Source organism: Crocuta crocuta, unplaced genomic scaffold (assembly GCF_008692635.1).
Source record: "Crocuta crocuta isolate KB4526 unplaced genomic scaffold, BGI_CrCroc_1.0 scaffold11, whole genome shotgun sequence".
Taxonomy (NCBI): Eukaryota; Metazoa; Chordata; class Mammalia; order Carnivora; family Hyaenidae; genus Crocuta; species Crocuta crocuta.
In genome coordinates this window covers 335,091-350,364 of record NW_027528624.1, presented here as the reverse complement: position 1 = coordinate 350,364, position 15,274 = coordinate 335,091, and the positions used below count along the sequence as shown (strand labels likewise).

Below are 15,274 nucleotides of genomic sequence, written 5' to 3'. Positions count from 1 at the left end.
GACCCTCAAAAACCAATCAGGCTACTTAAACAATCAAAGAAGTCTGAGAAACAACAAAAACTCAGGGCAAGATTGAATGACAAGGTTCCTGTCCTACACTAGACCACTCTTTCAAGATTGGAAGAGATGCTTTATTTCATCTAATAAGGAGGAAAAGAGAGCTGACCAAAATGAGAACACAAAAGAATATATTCCAAATGAAAGGACAAGACAAAACCTTGGAAAAATAGCTTAATGAAATCAAGATAGGTTATCTACCTGATAAAGAGTTCAAGGTAATGGTCTCTGAAGTCAGGAGAAGAATGAATCAACATGATGAGAACTTTAACAAAGAAAAAAACATAACAAGGTACCAAACAAAAGTCATAGAGTTGAAGAATACAATTGCTGAACTGAAAAATAAACTGGAGAGGTGCAACAGTAGACTAGATGAAAAAGAAGAATGGATCAACGACCTGGAAGATGAGGCAGTGGAAACCACCCAATCAGAGGAACAAAAGAAATAAGAATTAAACATAGTGAAGGTGGTTTAAAGACCTGTGGGAAAATATCAAAAGAAATAGCATCTACATACAGAAGCCCCAGAAGGAGAAGGGAGAGAAAGAAGTAGAAAAGTTATTTAAATAAATAATTGCTAAAAAGCTCCCTGGAAGGAAATAGGCATCTAGGTTCAGGAAGCAGAGTTACAAATAGGATGAACCCAAAGAGATCACACTAAGACACATTATAATTAAAATGTCAAAAGTTAAAGAGAGATTATTAAAAACAACAAGAGAAAAATTACTTTTTAAATACAAAGGAAACTGATAAGACTATCAGTTATTTTTCAGTAGAAGCTTTGCAGGCTAGAAGGGAGTGGCATGATATATTCAAAGTGCTGACAGAAAAAAAAGAACAAAAAACTTCCAAACAAGAATATTCTACCCAGGAGGTTTATTATTCAGACTGAAAAAGAGGTAGCATTTACCAGACAAACAAAAACTAAAGGCATTTGTCAACACTACACTAACCTTACAAGAAATATTAAAGGGATCTCTTTTAAGCTGAAAAAAAAATGCATTAATTAGTGACAAGAAAACATATGGAAGTAAAAATCTCACTAATAAATGCAAATATATAGTAAACATAGTAGACTAACCACTTACAAAGTTAACATGAAAGTTAATAGACAAAAGTAGTAAAATTAACTATAACTACCATAATTATTTAAGAGGTATGCAAAATAAAAGTTGCAAAATATGGTATCAAAAACAGAACCTATGGGGGAGGGTGAAAATATAGAATTTTTAGAATATGTTCAAACTTAAGATGCTATTAACTTGATATAGACTGTTAGATGTATAGGATGTAATATGTAAATCACAAAACAAAAATCTATAGTAGATGCATAAAAAAGTGAGAAAGAAATATAAACAGAACATTAGAGAAACTCATCAAATCACAAGAGAAGAATGTAAGTAAAGAGGAAACATAGAGGAACTACAAAACAGCCAGAAAACAATCAACTAAGTGGCAAAACCATGAGCAATAAGTAATTTAAATGTAAATAGGCTAAATTTTCCAATCAAAAGATAGGGTGGCTGAATGAATAAGAAAAGCAAGACTCATCTTTATTTTGCCTATAAAAGACTCATTTCAGATCAAGGGACACACTGAGACTGAGAGTGAAGGGATGGAAAAAGATATCCCATGCAAATGGGAGCAAAAACAAAGTTGGCGTAGCCATGCTTAATATCAGGCAAAATAGACTTTTTAAAAAGACCATAATAAAAGACAAAGAAGGGCATTATATAATGATAAAAAGGTCACTCCAACAAGAAGATAGAACACTTGTAAATATTTATGCATCCAAAATAGGAGCATCTATATATGAAGTAAATATTAACAGACAAAAGGGAAGAAAATGGCAGCAATACAATAATAGTAGAGGACCTTATCCCAGTTACATCAATGAATAGATCATCCAGAGAGAAAATCAGTAAGGAAGCAATGGCTTTAAAAAACACATTAGACCAGATGGACTGAAGAGATACACACAGGACATTCTATTCAAAAGCAGCAAAATACACATTCCTCTCCAGTGCACATGGAACAATCTTAAGAATAGACTATATGTTAGGCAACAAAACAAGTCTCATTAAATTTAAAATGATTGTAATCATATCAAGTATGTTTTCTGCCCACAATGGTATGAAACTAGAAATCAGTTACAGGATGAAAACTAGAAAAATCAAATATGTGGATATTAAATAACATGCTATTGAACAACCAATGAATAAAAAAAAGGAAATTTTATGGCAGTACAGTCCTATTTCAGGGAACAAGGAAAGCCCAATAAATAATTTAACCCTACACCTAAATAAGCTAGAAAAAAAAAAGAATAAACAAAGCCCAAAGTTAGTGTAAGGAAGAAAATAGCAAAGATAACATGGAAATAAATGAAATAGAGAATAGAAAAACAATAGAAAAGATTAATAAAAGTAAGAGCTGAAAAGATAAACACAATTCACAAACCTTTAGCTAGACTCACTAAAAAAAAAGATAGACACATAGACAGATATGGATCAGAAATGAAAAAAAAAGATATAACTCATATCACAGAAATACAAAAAATCATAATAGACTACTCTGAACAATTTTAGTCAGCAAATTGGACAATCTAGAAGAATAGATAAAGTCCTAAAGACAGTCAACCTAACAACACTGATTCATGATGAAATAGAAGACCCAAGCAGAATGATTACTAGCAAGGAGATAAAATCATTAATCAAAAACCTCCCAACAAATAAAAGTCCAAACTAAACGTCTTTACTGGTGAGTTCTACCCAATATTCAAAGAATAATTAATACCTGTCCTTCTCAAAATTTTCCAAAAGAATTGAAGAGAAGAGAATGCTTCCAAACTTATTTTATGAGGCCAGCATTAACCTGATACTACAATCAAGTAAAGGCACCACAGAAAAAGAAAATTATAGGCCAATATTCCTGATGAACAACTGCAAAAATCCTCAACAAAATATTACCAAACCAAATTCAATGATACTTTAAAAGGATCATGCATCATGATCAAGTGGGATTTATTTTAGGAAATCAAGGATGGCTCAACATCTACAAATCAATGTGACACATACACCAAATTAATAAAATGAAGGATAATATCATGTGATCATTTAAATAAATGCAGAAAAAACATTTGACAAAATCCAATACCCATTTATGACAAAAACTCTCAACAAAGTGGGTATAAAGGGAATGGGCCTCAATATAATAAAGGCCATATGACAAGCCCAAAGATAACTTAATACTCAACAATGGAAAACTGAAAGCTTTTCTCTAAGTTAAAGATTAGAAAGGGATGCCCATCCTTGCCATTTTATTCAATATAGTATTGGAAGTCCTACCCAGAGGAATAAGAAAAGAAAAGAAAAGAAAAGAAAAGAAGAGAAAAGAGAAGAAAAAGAAAAAGAAATAGAAAAATCTAAATTGGAAAGGAAGAATAAAACCGTCACTATTTGAAGACAAGATAATATATATTTGTATGATCCTAAAAACTCCACCAAAACGTGTTAGAATTAACACATGAATTCAATAAAGTTGCATGATACAAAGTCAATATACAGAGAAATTTTCTCAACTTCTATACATTAATAACAAACTATCAAAAAGAGAAATTAAGAAAACAATTTCATATATAATTGCATCAAAACAATAAAACACTTAAGAATAAATTTAACTAAAGAAATAAAATCTTTCTACTCTGAAAACTGTAAGATATTGATTAAAGAAACCAAAGGGGAAACAAATAAATGAAACAGTATCTCATACTCATGGATTGGGAGAATTAATATTGTTAAAATGTCAATATTCTCAAAAGCTGTCTATAGATTCAATGCAATCTCTATCAAGATCCCAATGGAATTTTTACAGGAGTAGAAAAAACACTTTTAAAATTTGTATGAAACCACAAAAGATCCTGAATAGCCAAAGAAATCTTGAGAAGGAAGAACAAAACAGAAGATATCACATTTCCTGATTTCAAGTTATATTATAAAGCTATCATCATCAAAACAATATGGTACTAACGTGATAACAGACAAATAGACCAATGGAACAGAATTAAGAGCCAAACAAACCCAAACATATATGGTTAACTAATATTTGATAATGGAGTCAAGAATACTCAGTGGTGAAAAGATAGTCTCTGCCATATATGGTGCTGGGATAATCATATATTTACATGTAAAAGAGTGAAACTGGACACATATCTTACACGATTCTCAAAAATTAATTCAAAATGGACTAAAGAATTATACATAAGACCTGAAACCATGAAACTCCTACAAGAATACATGAACAAGTTTCCTTGGCATGGGTCTTGGTAATGATTTTTTAGATATGACAAGTAAAACATAGGTAACAAAATAAAAAAAAAAACAAATAGCACTATATCAAACTGAAAAACTTATGCACACACCAAAATAAATCATTTACAAAGTGAAAAGATGACCAATGGAATGGGAAAAATATTTGCAAACTATATATCTCACAAGAGGTTAATATCCAAAATATATAAAGAACTAATATAACTCAGCAACATAAAACCGGAAAATCCAATTTAGAAATGGGCAAAGGACCTGAATAGACATTTATCCAAAGAAGATATACAAAAGGCTAATGTGCACATGGAAAAATGTTCAACATTGTTAGGCATTTGGGAAATGTAAATTAAAACCACAGTGAGATATCACTTCATGCATCTTAGAATGACCAGAAGTAACAATTGCTGGCACAGGTATGGAGAAAAAGGGACCCCTGTGCATCAGTACGTTCTTAAATTTGTGTGCTAATGTAGGTATCTAGTGATATACTGATGATTGATTCATATGGGAATCCATTTTATTTTCAAGCTATTTCCTCTGATTATGAAACACAATAATAAGAATACAAAACTTGTCTTCCTGTCATGAAATTGTCATATTTAATATGGAACATACTTTCTGATTTTTTTCTTCAGCTCTGTTTTTAAAATATTTCCTACAAAAACATTTGTACATGCAGTCAGTCCTCATAATTAATGGATCTGTATTTGCAAACAACCTTACTTATTATAATTTATTTTAACCCTAAAATCTATACTGATGTGTTTTATGGTCATTTGCAGATATGTACAGAGTGATGGAAACTTTGAGTTGCTTTGATGGGCAAGTTCTCAGCGGAGGTCAAACAAAGCAACACTCCGCTTTCCCATTTGAGCTCTCAGGCTGTAAATGTTTCCTTTCTGTGACACATTTATAGTATTTTTGTATTTTTTGTTGGCAATCTTACTGTTTAAAGTGGACCTCAAAGAGTGCTGAAGTGCTTTCTCATGTTCCTAAAGACAAGATGGCAGTGATGTGTCTAGTAGAGGAAGTAGGTATCTTAAATGACCTTCATACAGGCATTGGTTATAATACTGTTGACCATGCACTCACTGTTACTGAATCAACAATAAACATTAAATAGATGCCTTTATACAGAATCACAAATAACAGAAAGTTATGTTTTGATTAATTGATGTAAATGTGACTGGTGACTCACAGGAACCTAACCCTAAATCTCTCCTGGAAGCAAAGCTTCAGTCTTTTCTAATTTAATAGTCACAATGACTTTGTAGAACATAATTATCATGAATATTGAGAACTGACTTATTAACTTTTTATTAATTTTACTCTTTAAAATTTTACTTTCTGCATTTCAATTATAAAGGTACAATCTATTTCCTATTTAATTTTTTTGGACTTACATATATGCATAAATAGATATGTGTGTGTGTGTGAATTTATGATTTGCTGATATTAATCCATTGGTACAGATCAGTTTTCATGATTCAAGTTACAAAAGCTAAATACTCATGAATAAAGTAGTGAATTGAGGGAATTTTCTGAATTAGAATTTATATCTGAATACTTTGAGGTGAATTTGAAATGTGAAAACTTTGAATTACAAAATATTTCAAAGATGCATGGTTCTGTTGTTCAACTTTGAGATGTTTTAATTTCTTAGCTATCACAGAGAGGTAGTTGTATATTAAGTCTTCAAGGATTATCAAGTGACATTTTGTAAAAGTATTAGAAAATGCTGACTTTTCACAATCAGAGCCTTTATCCTGGGTTACAGTGAAGGGAGCTTGGTTGTAGATGTACCTTGGTGAGGCTGCAAAAAGAAATGGCTGTAAGTTGAGACTTGAAGAATAAGAAGGATTTTATTGGAAAAAGTAGATGATAGGGGAAAATAAAAAAAAGTAAAAATTATGGAGGAAATTAATATGTAGCATATTTGGAGACTGAATGTATTAGGTTGGTTTAATATATTTAAACATTAACTTAAATTACAAAGAATTATTTTTACTAAATGTGAATAATTACATTTGATTCACTTTAGGGCACCTACTTATATGCAACTAATAACACATGATCAAATTTAAAAAATGTACTTGACAATATTCTTGCCTGGGCAGAAGCTTAAATCCAGAACAGAGTGATCTCTGTCTCATTTGAACCTATCCAGGGCTCCCTTAAGTGTGAGAGTCCTATCTACCCTGCTTTAGAATGCAATATTGTGAATATAATTAATTTCTGAAAGCAAATATTAAAACAATATATGAATTAAAAAGAGAATGAGAGAGTGGGAGGAAGGGTTAAAAAGGAGAGTGGGAATTAGAGAGGGAGACAGAAAAGAGGAGAAAGGAGAGGAGAGGAGAGAACAGGAGAGAAAAAGAGAAGTGTCAGGATTTAAGCTGAATCTGAGAAGTCTGAGTCCAGGCCAAATCTTATGTGTTATCTTTGAGGCCCAATCATAGACAATAACAAAGGCTTTACCTGGTAGGCTTCACAGCGAGAAGCTGTCCTCCTCACAACAGACTTGGTATATAATCTAGAGGAATTTGTGACCAAGGACTCATGCCACCCACCCCCCCACCTCAACAACAATGCTCTAAGATGTATATGCATCACTAGTCCAATTGCCTCCATTTGGAGCCTCTTTATCGAGGAGCTCTTGACAAAGCTATTTCCAGGTTTCTCTGCTGAGACCTCCTTATCAGGAGTCCTTGAAGAAACTTTTCTCTCTGACTCAATACTTTCCCACTCCTAGCCCTTCATGTGACCTGCTGCCATATGTGGGGAAAAATGGAACCCTGGGGAGCTGACATCTTTATTTTGTTTCATGTGAACATGAAATTCTTTTTTTTTTTTAATATTTTTATTTATTTCTAGGAGAGAGAGAGAGAGAGAGACAGCGTGAACAGGGGAGGGTCAGAGAGAGAGGGAGACACAGACTCTGAAACAGGCTCCAGGCTCCGAGCTGGCAGTCAGCACAGAGCCCGACGCGGGGCTCGAACCCACGAACCGTGAGATCATGACCTAAGCGAAAGTCGGACGCTCAACCGACTAAGCCACCCAGGCGCCCCGAACATGAAATTCTTACAGTAAGTGAATAAAGGCTTGACTATTGCCTTCAGTTTGGCTCATTGTATTAATTGACCACCACCAAACTGGCATGTCAGAAGTTTCTTTCTCTGACAGAATCCATTTGAGCTTATTTAGAATCCAAGGGGGCAAGGTGGAACTGAAAACATTATTTAATTTGGTAAATCATTATTTTTTTCTCTAAATAGTATAGTTGCAAAAATTATGGAGAAACAGTCCCTGAAGTTGCCGTAGGAATTCTTAGTACTAGAAGGGACTTCAAGATTTTTTAAGTTCAATTCTTACATTTTATAGCTGAAGACAATGAAGCACTGAGCAGTCTGAAATTGAGCCACAACTGGCACGTGGGGTCCTGAGCCAAAGCAGAAATATATTTTTGCATGTGACCTTTATATTCTAAATGTATATCTTGGATTCAAAGATCCTCAGCCTGAAGATTTTGTGGGAAAGGGAGTGGCCTAAGGCAGGAATGGATGGTTAGAGAAAAGAGATGCTAGGACAAACTCAGTGTATGATGTTTATTGTATATGACATTTCTTGTATTTGTTGTTTCAGCTCATTTTGAGGACCTTGAAATTTTCTTGAGCTTAGTTATTATAAGAACTCTTATGGTTACTATATAACTTGGAATCAGTGGAGAAGGGGGTGGTAGTTTTTGTCTTCAGATAATTTATTGAAAGGCACAGGAAGGTTATTGATTTCTTTTACATATCTGAGAGCCTATTGCTACCATCACTCTGAGCTCAAGAAAGAATCTGAACACTGCACATGACTGTTATCTACTTCCTGTCAATTAAGGGAAAATATACTAAAGCCTTTCCTGAATCCTAATAAAAGGAAAAGCTTCACTCATGAATTCTCTTGATTGTTCTAATTTGGGATACTTATTAGAATTTTTCTTAAGAACTTTTAATTATTCAGGAAAACCTATACTTAATGAATCTGCAAAGCTCTATTTATTAATTGGATTTTACTGTGTCAATACATTATAACCAATTATAAAAATAACAGGAATGATGAGCTTTACAGAATGAGACAGGAGATGGTGTGGAGGTGAATCATCTTGGGAAGCATTTGAGGGAATAAAAGTGGGAACAGAAGTGGGAGAGTAGAAGGTAAAACAGGAAAGAAGGAAAAGTAGGTTCTTGAAATGGTCACAATGAAGACCAGAGTTTCTAATGTGCCTTATGGTCTGCTCCTCAGAACTGTGTACCTAAGTGTAGAGAGGGAAGCATAAGGGACCGTTTGTCCACAGCTTCCCATTTCCTCAGTCAAGGAAGGGTTCTTTCATGGGGTGGGAATTTCCTTATATTTTCTCACCTATGAATACCAGGGTGATTTCCTTGGAGGGTAGAGTCAGAGAAGTTCCAGGTGTGAAAACGAGGGCTGTAGAGACAGCTGGGGTAGGAAGCTACCAAGATATATCTGGGCAAAGCTGACTGTCATACTAATCACTGAAGTAAAAGGTGAGTAGCAGGATGAGAGGTAGGCACAACAAAGGTCTGAAACAATATGATAACCATTATTTTAAAATATTGTCTGAGAGAGCTCCGGAAATTCCATGAAGGAGCTCTGAGGACAGCAATGGAGGGCAGGATGGGGTAGCAGGTGAGCAGTACTCTCTGGCCCCAGCACGTGATTCATCCTGAAAAGCTCCTTTGATCTTTTTTATATATTGGCTTACAAGTTTTTTTTTAAATAAAGTTCTCTTATTTGAGACAGAGAGAGCACAAGTGCATGGGAACAAGGGAGGGGCAAAAAGAGAGGGAGAGAGTGAACTCTATGCAAGTTTTGTGTTGTCATCATGGAGCTCAATACAGGGCTTGGTCCCTTGATCCATGAGATCATGACCTGAGCTGAATGTCCACGAAAGAGTTGGTTGCCCAACTATATTGGCTCAGGAGTTCTTGAAGTAAATGTCTACCTCTAAAAACAAGTTTGGAGACTATAGTCATATCATTATTTTAGTTCATTAATATACATTAAACGTTATGAAGATTAAATGTATGAAATTCTCATATTTTAAAAACTTTACACAACATTTAGTTTTGGCATTTATCATTAATATATTTTAAGATGTCACATTGTTTTACATTATTTATCAAAGCAGTTTTTCTGCTCCTGCTGACCTAAATAATCTCATTTCAATTAAAATCCAAAGTGGAATTCTGGAAGAAATAACAGTTTCAACTTTTATGTGTAAAGAGTTCTCTAAGACATTCAAAATCCCAAAGTAACGATTGTTAGCATCACCTGAAAGACATTTTGAAGTGGTCCGAAGCCAATTATTTTTATTTCCTTCTTAGACGTAGATAAATTATACCTAGATTTTATTCATGAACAGCTTTATTTACTGTAGCAGTTGTCAGAAGTTTTTTCCCCAAATATTGCATGTAAGTATTAATGAAAATATTTGTTCAGGAAAATACTTGTGAAGAAATCTTTACAATACTTTTTAACACAGATTTAGAGATAAGTTAACAGTATAAAGGAGAGTTAGTTCTTTAACATCTTATTTCTATCATTGGTCTGCTGGAACTAGACAGCTCTGGGAAAATAGCGAAATTATGTCTACTAATATTAATATAAAATATAAGTGTTTAATATATAAAGTTCAAAGGGCATGTTTAAAAGATTATACTTTGTGGAAGCACCACAGAATACAAGTTTAAAAATGTATCTATGAATAATAACCANATAATTTTTGAAGGTGAAGAATCTTATTAGTCTCTATACATTCCTTTGTGTTGGAAATAGTTTGTAAAATATAAGCTAGCTCATTCTTTCAAGAAAGAAAGGAGAGAAGGAAAAGAAACTTAGTGATAACTCTATGAGAATGACAGAGACACAGACACAGAGACATTTCCACAGAGGAAATGAAAAGCAACTTAGTGTTCTCAGGACACACTGAAGAACAGTGTCATGATAGAATTAGCACCAGTATGAGAAATAGTTAAAGTTGAAATTGCAAGAGATACTACCAGAAGCTCTCTATTGCAAGTAAAAGGAATACAATTAAATTCTTATGTTTTCTTGTAAACCATTATGTTAAGGATAGATTTTTATTTAGTATGATTCTTTTTCCCCTTAAATCCATCCTCAAAAAAAAAGTTCATCCTCTAACATGGATATTTTATAGTTTTAAAAAAGAAAGCAAGCTTTGTTAGCATTTGAGCTTTCTAAATAAACAATTATCTTTTTTATTTTATGAAAATTACTAGTGACCATATTCAGGGATTTATGCATTAAAATTAATTCATATGTATCTATGTATATTAATTAATTAATTTATATTTATGGTTAAATTAGATAAAATATTGTTATTCCTTATTTTCTCAGTTACTTATATCCGAAGTAAGTAAAAAAGCTTGTACTTCTGTTCAAATCAGTCATGCCTGATCATTTTGTGGTTTGATTCTGAATCAAATATTTAGTATATAGAACAAGTATAAGCTCAATAGGACTTGCTTTAAAGTCAGAAATACATTTGAGTGAAATAAAAGCGACAATAACATCTTGCATATATATATATATAAATGCTCTGCTCTGGTAACTAATCATATTGAGAATTTATCAAGTTAAATTAAGAAATAATCTGAAAAATGAAGGCAATATCATTTATTTGGCACTCTTTGTTGGAACTTTATTGGTCAGGGTGATTTACACAGATCATAGAGATCTAACAGTTTCCAAATCCTTTACCTTTTATTTCTTTCTTTCCTTTTTAATAGTGTCTACATAGACCATGTTCATGACTACATGGACAATCTTTTTGAATAAAAAGCTTATAAATATAAATACATGTGGGATAATAGTTTTTATATTTATGATTAATTGTATACTTTGGACAAGTGATCTCCAAAAATTAAACATTCCTGTGGCTATAACTTTGTATACTATTCTGGTTGATTTTTTAAAAATATTCTTTTTTAAAAATTTTTAAATGTTCAATTTATTGCTGAGAGAGAGAGAGAGAGAGAGAGAGAGACTGCGTGAACAGGGAAGGGTCAGAGAGAGAGAGAGAGAGATGCAGAATCTGAAGCAGGCTCCAGGCTCTGAACTAGCTGGGAGCTCAGACCCACTAACTGTAAGACCTGAGCCGAAGTCGGACGCTTAACCGACTGAGCCACCCAGGCGCCCCTGAAAAATACTCTTGACAATAATAAACCATCATCCCATTTTAAATAATTGCTACATTTTATAATATTTTATCACCGTATTTTTTAGAATTTGTGTGGTAATTTTATATTATCTTGCAATTAATTTTTTACTTTAAAACCAAGAAAAATTTTTGTGTGATGAATAGTTATAACATTTCTACCTTTTAACATCTGGGTTTTAAATCTTTAGATCATATGATGGTATCTCTTTTCCTCCCTCATGTTTTTCAGAACAGCACTGTGTAAGAATCCTACTTAAATTATACTATTTAATAATGTTGTTGATGAAGGTATGATGATGATGGAGTTGAGAGAGAGCACAAATGTATTAATCATGGTATCTGTATGACCAGTTGCTTTTGTTGTTGTTTTGGTTGCCATAGTCATTTGAGTCTCATGGTTCGTGTGATGTATTAAAACATACTAATAAACATTAACTTAATCTGGTTAGAAACTGTAACTTGTCCGTTAATTGTACTTGACCTTTCAAAAGTATTTGTTGAACTTTAAATAATAGCAGGAAGTGAGCATTTTCCCTCAATGATCTAATAGATGTAGCATTTTACTCTTCTTTTTAACAGGGGCAATAATATCTCTGAACTACCATTTTTGTAGTAAAAATCTCACAGCCTGGAGACAGTCCAATTATATATGCTAATCTCAATAAACATATTTTCTTCAATCCCCAGATGCTTTCTTCATCACTCCATCGGCCACCAAACTGTCTATTTTTCTGTTTTGTGGTCATATTCCCAGAGGGTTACTTGACTATGGAATTGCCACAGGTGGGTGTTTGGAATGACCTTTCAAATCATACTGCCTTTTGTTAGAACAGAGAAGTAAAGCATAATATCATGGTCCACTAAGATGCAATGTCACTATCCATCTCCAAGCCATCAAGAGGTGAGATGTCTTGAAAACAAACTCACCAAGCCAGCAATCTCTGAAACACTGAAATAAGACCAGTCTTCTTAGCTCACAGCCAGTTGCCATTTTACTGTTTCTCTCTTTATAGAAAAGCATAAACTACAAGGGAGAAAAATAAGGAAGGAAAATACCAAGAGAAGAAAGAAAAGGAAATAAAAGATTATGCTTCAGACAGATTTCTAGACACTTTGGTAATTTCTCTTCATCATGTCCATGATTCCAGACATAAATTTAAGATACTTTATTATTTCCGCATTATTACTGCTAACTAAATCTACTCTGTCAGTCTTTTAGTTGAATTAACTCAAATCACAATTTGCCACTCTAATAAAAAGAGAATTATATTGGCTAATATAGATATTATGTTGAACTAATAGTGTTATTGAACTAATGAACTATCTTCTTTGAAGAAATCATTGATATTTTTTGTGCCTCAGCTTACTCATCTAGGATAGGTGACTTCTAGGGTCTCTTCTAGCCTTATCAGCTTGTGATTCTATGCGTTTTCTTAGGACAAGTGGGACACATATTTCCTCTTTATAAGGCAGTCCTCTAATTATGTTTTATTTATTTACTTTTATTATCATAACTGCAAATGACATTTGGTTTTTGTCTTTGAATCTTTGTATTGGATTATTACAAGGTAAATGTTTTCAAAAAGAAATTCTTCCATTGATTTCCATCCTGCATTTTCACTTCTGTTGTTAGCTTTCTTCTCAATAGATGGTGCTCTTTTCTCAGAGACACTACTTAAATTATTCCTCAGCAAAAGATTAGAGAAATTAGTTTTATTCTTTAACAATCATTAAATAAAGAAACCAGGCATACAAGAAAGAATCGATTATAAGCAGCCTGCAGCACCTTGCTCATGAAAGTATAATAGGGAAAATGATTATTTAATGGTTGAGGAACTCCATTAAACCCTGCAATACTTGCTGAACAGATGAAGTGAATACTGTAACTAAATATGAAAGTACCATGTTCACCACATACAAATAACCCTTAGCAGGAAGAAAACCCCATTTTAAAGTGTGAAATTTTTTATTTACTTAAACAGAAATGAATAAATAGTATTCCATATTAGCATGTAGGATATGAATATACACAACGTCACTAACGCAGTCTGCATTAATCTCAATTAATATTGAAAACTCATACACTCTGCCAAATAAACCTGGAGCATATGGGTAAACAGAAAACGGTCCACAAAGTCTTCTGAAATAATTTCACTGAGTAAAGACACTTTCTTCCCCCGTGAGCAACCATTGTAACTTCTTCACATTCTTTATGTCATGGTTTGTAAATCCAGAATTATGCCGCTTTTGGTCACTTTTAACTGGGTCTCATTTTCAGAAGATTAGAGAAACAGTTATACCCTGCAGTTCTCCTGAATCACACTCTCTATTCCCCATTCAGTTTGTGACTCCTGTAGCAGAGGTACAGCCGCCAACTGCAAAATGGTCTAGGCAACACAACTGTCGTATTTATTACAAGAAAGCAACATTATGTACTGTGGAGAGACACCAAAACTTTCCCACTGAGTGTGGCCTTGGGATAGAAGGATTAGTGAGGCAAGGGCAAGTGTGACAAAGGAAGAGGAGGGGTGGGGGGTGCAAAAAGTACACGGACACCAGCAGGGGGTAGGAAAGTTGCCAAGATTCTTCTCTGAAAAGAACTGACAAGGAGATCGGCCCCCTAATTAGGACATTTAACTAGAATTCCTCTTTCGTTATTCACAAGTTACTGTGTCCACAGCCCCTGTCGAAGGGACTGTGGGATTCTGTGCCCAAGAGCTTTCTTGGCTCAGTGTAAGTGAGCTGTAGATAGAGTATTTATTTATTTATTTATTTTTCGCAGAGCTTTGCAGCTTCTACCAAAGCAACTTCTCTGTTTCTGAAATTTTTGATTCTTTAACAGTGGAGGGAAAAATAGGAAAGTAGACTTTTGCACTCACAACGACCACTCTATCCACTGTTGCTCCCATAATATCCCCCCTCCCCCCTGTTTACCTCTCTTCTCTCATCCTCCCGCCAAACACTGCCCCAGGGGTCAGGTATCCTTTTAGGCCCTTATTAGCTTCCCCTCTGCTGGGAGCCCTGGCGCCTTCCTTACCTGACAATCACATACATGACCAGGAAGTTTCCGAAGAGACCCACGACGCACACGATGGAGTAGAGGGCCATGATGGTGATGGCTGTGATCACGGAAGGACTGCCGGTCGGAGGGCACGAGCTGTCGCTCCCGCCGAGCTCCGTGCGGTTAGGACCGCACGGGTCGGACAGGTTGCCATCTAGGTGGGAGAAATTGACCCAGGAACCGGGGTCAGGTGCTGGGGAGCAACTTGAAGAGTGCAAATAGGAATCCGAGCAGTTGCTGGCGTTCGTGGGGACGGCGCTGCTGTCCATGGTGCTGACGCCTGGCTGGGACCTCGTTGTGAGCGAACGGCGAGCACCCAGACTTTTTCAGGTGCCACGCGTCTCAGCCGCTTCCTCTCGCCGCCGCTACCACAGTTTCTGCTGTTTCTTACAGATACCAACCCTGATGCAGCCAGAGAGAAGCTTCAGGCAGAAGGAGAGAGCTGGGCATCTGACATTATCCGCTGCTTGTAGCCCCCTTCCGCCTTAGTAGTAGAGACACATCCTCAACCCAACACCACTGGAAGGAGGGGAGGGAGGGCTGTGCGGGATCCAGAGGCTGGAGGGGAGGGAGGAGAGAGAAGGG

General features: G+C 34.8%; 1 protein-coding gene across 1 annotated transcript in view; it reads right to left on the bottom strand.

Annotated features, from left to right (window-relative positions):
• Nucleotides 1-14,958, bottom strand: part of OPRM1 (opioid receptor mu 1) — a 45,466-nt gene extending 30,508 nt beyond the window's left edge. The window contains exon 1 of the mRNA XM_077755087.1: nucleotides 14,666-14,958. Within this exon, the coding sequence (XP_077611213.1) occupies nucleotides 14,666-14,958 (293 nt within the window). The remainder of the gene's footprint in view (nucleotides 1-14,665) is intronic.
• Nucleotides 14,959-15,274: the final 316 nt, after the last annotated feature.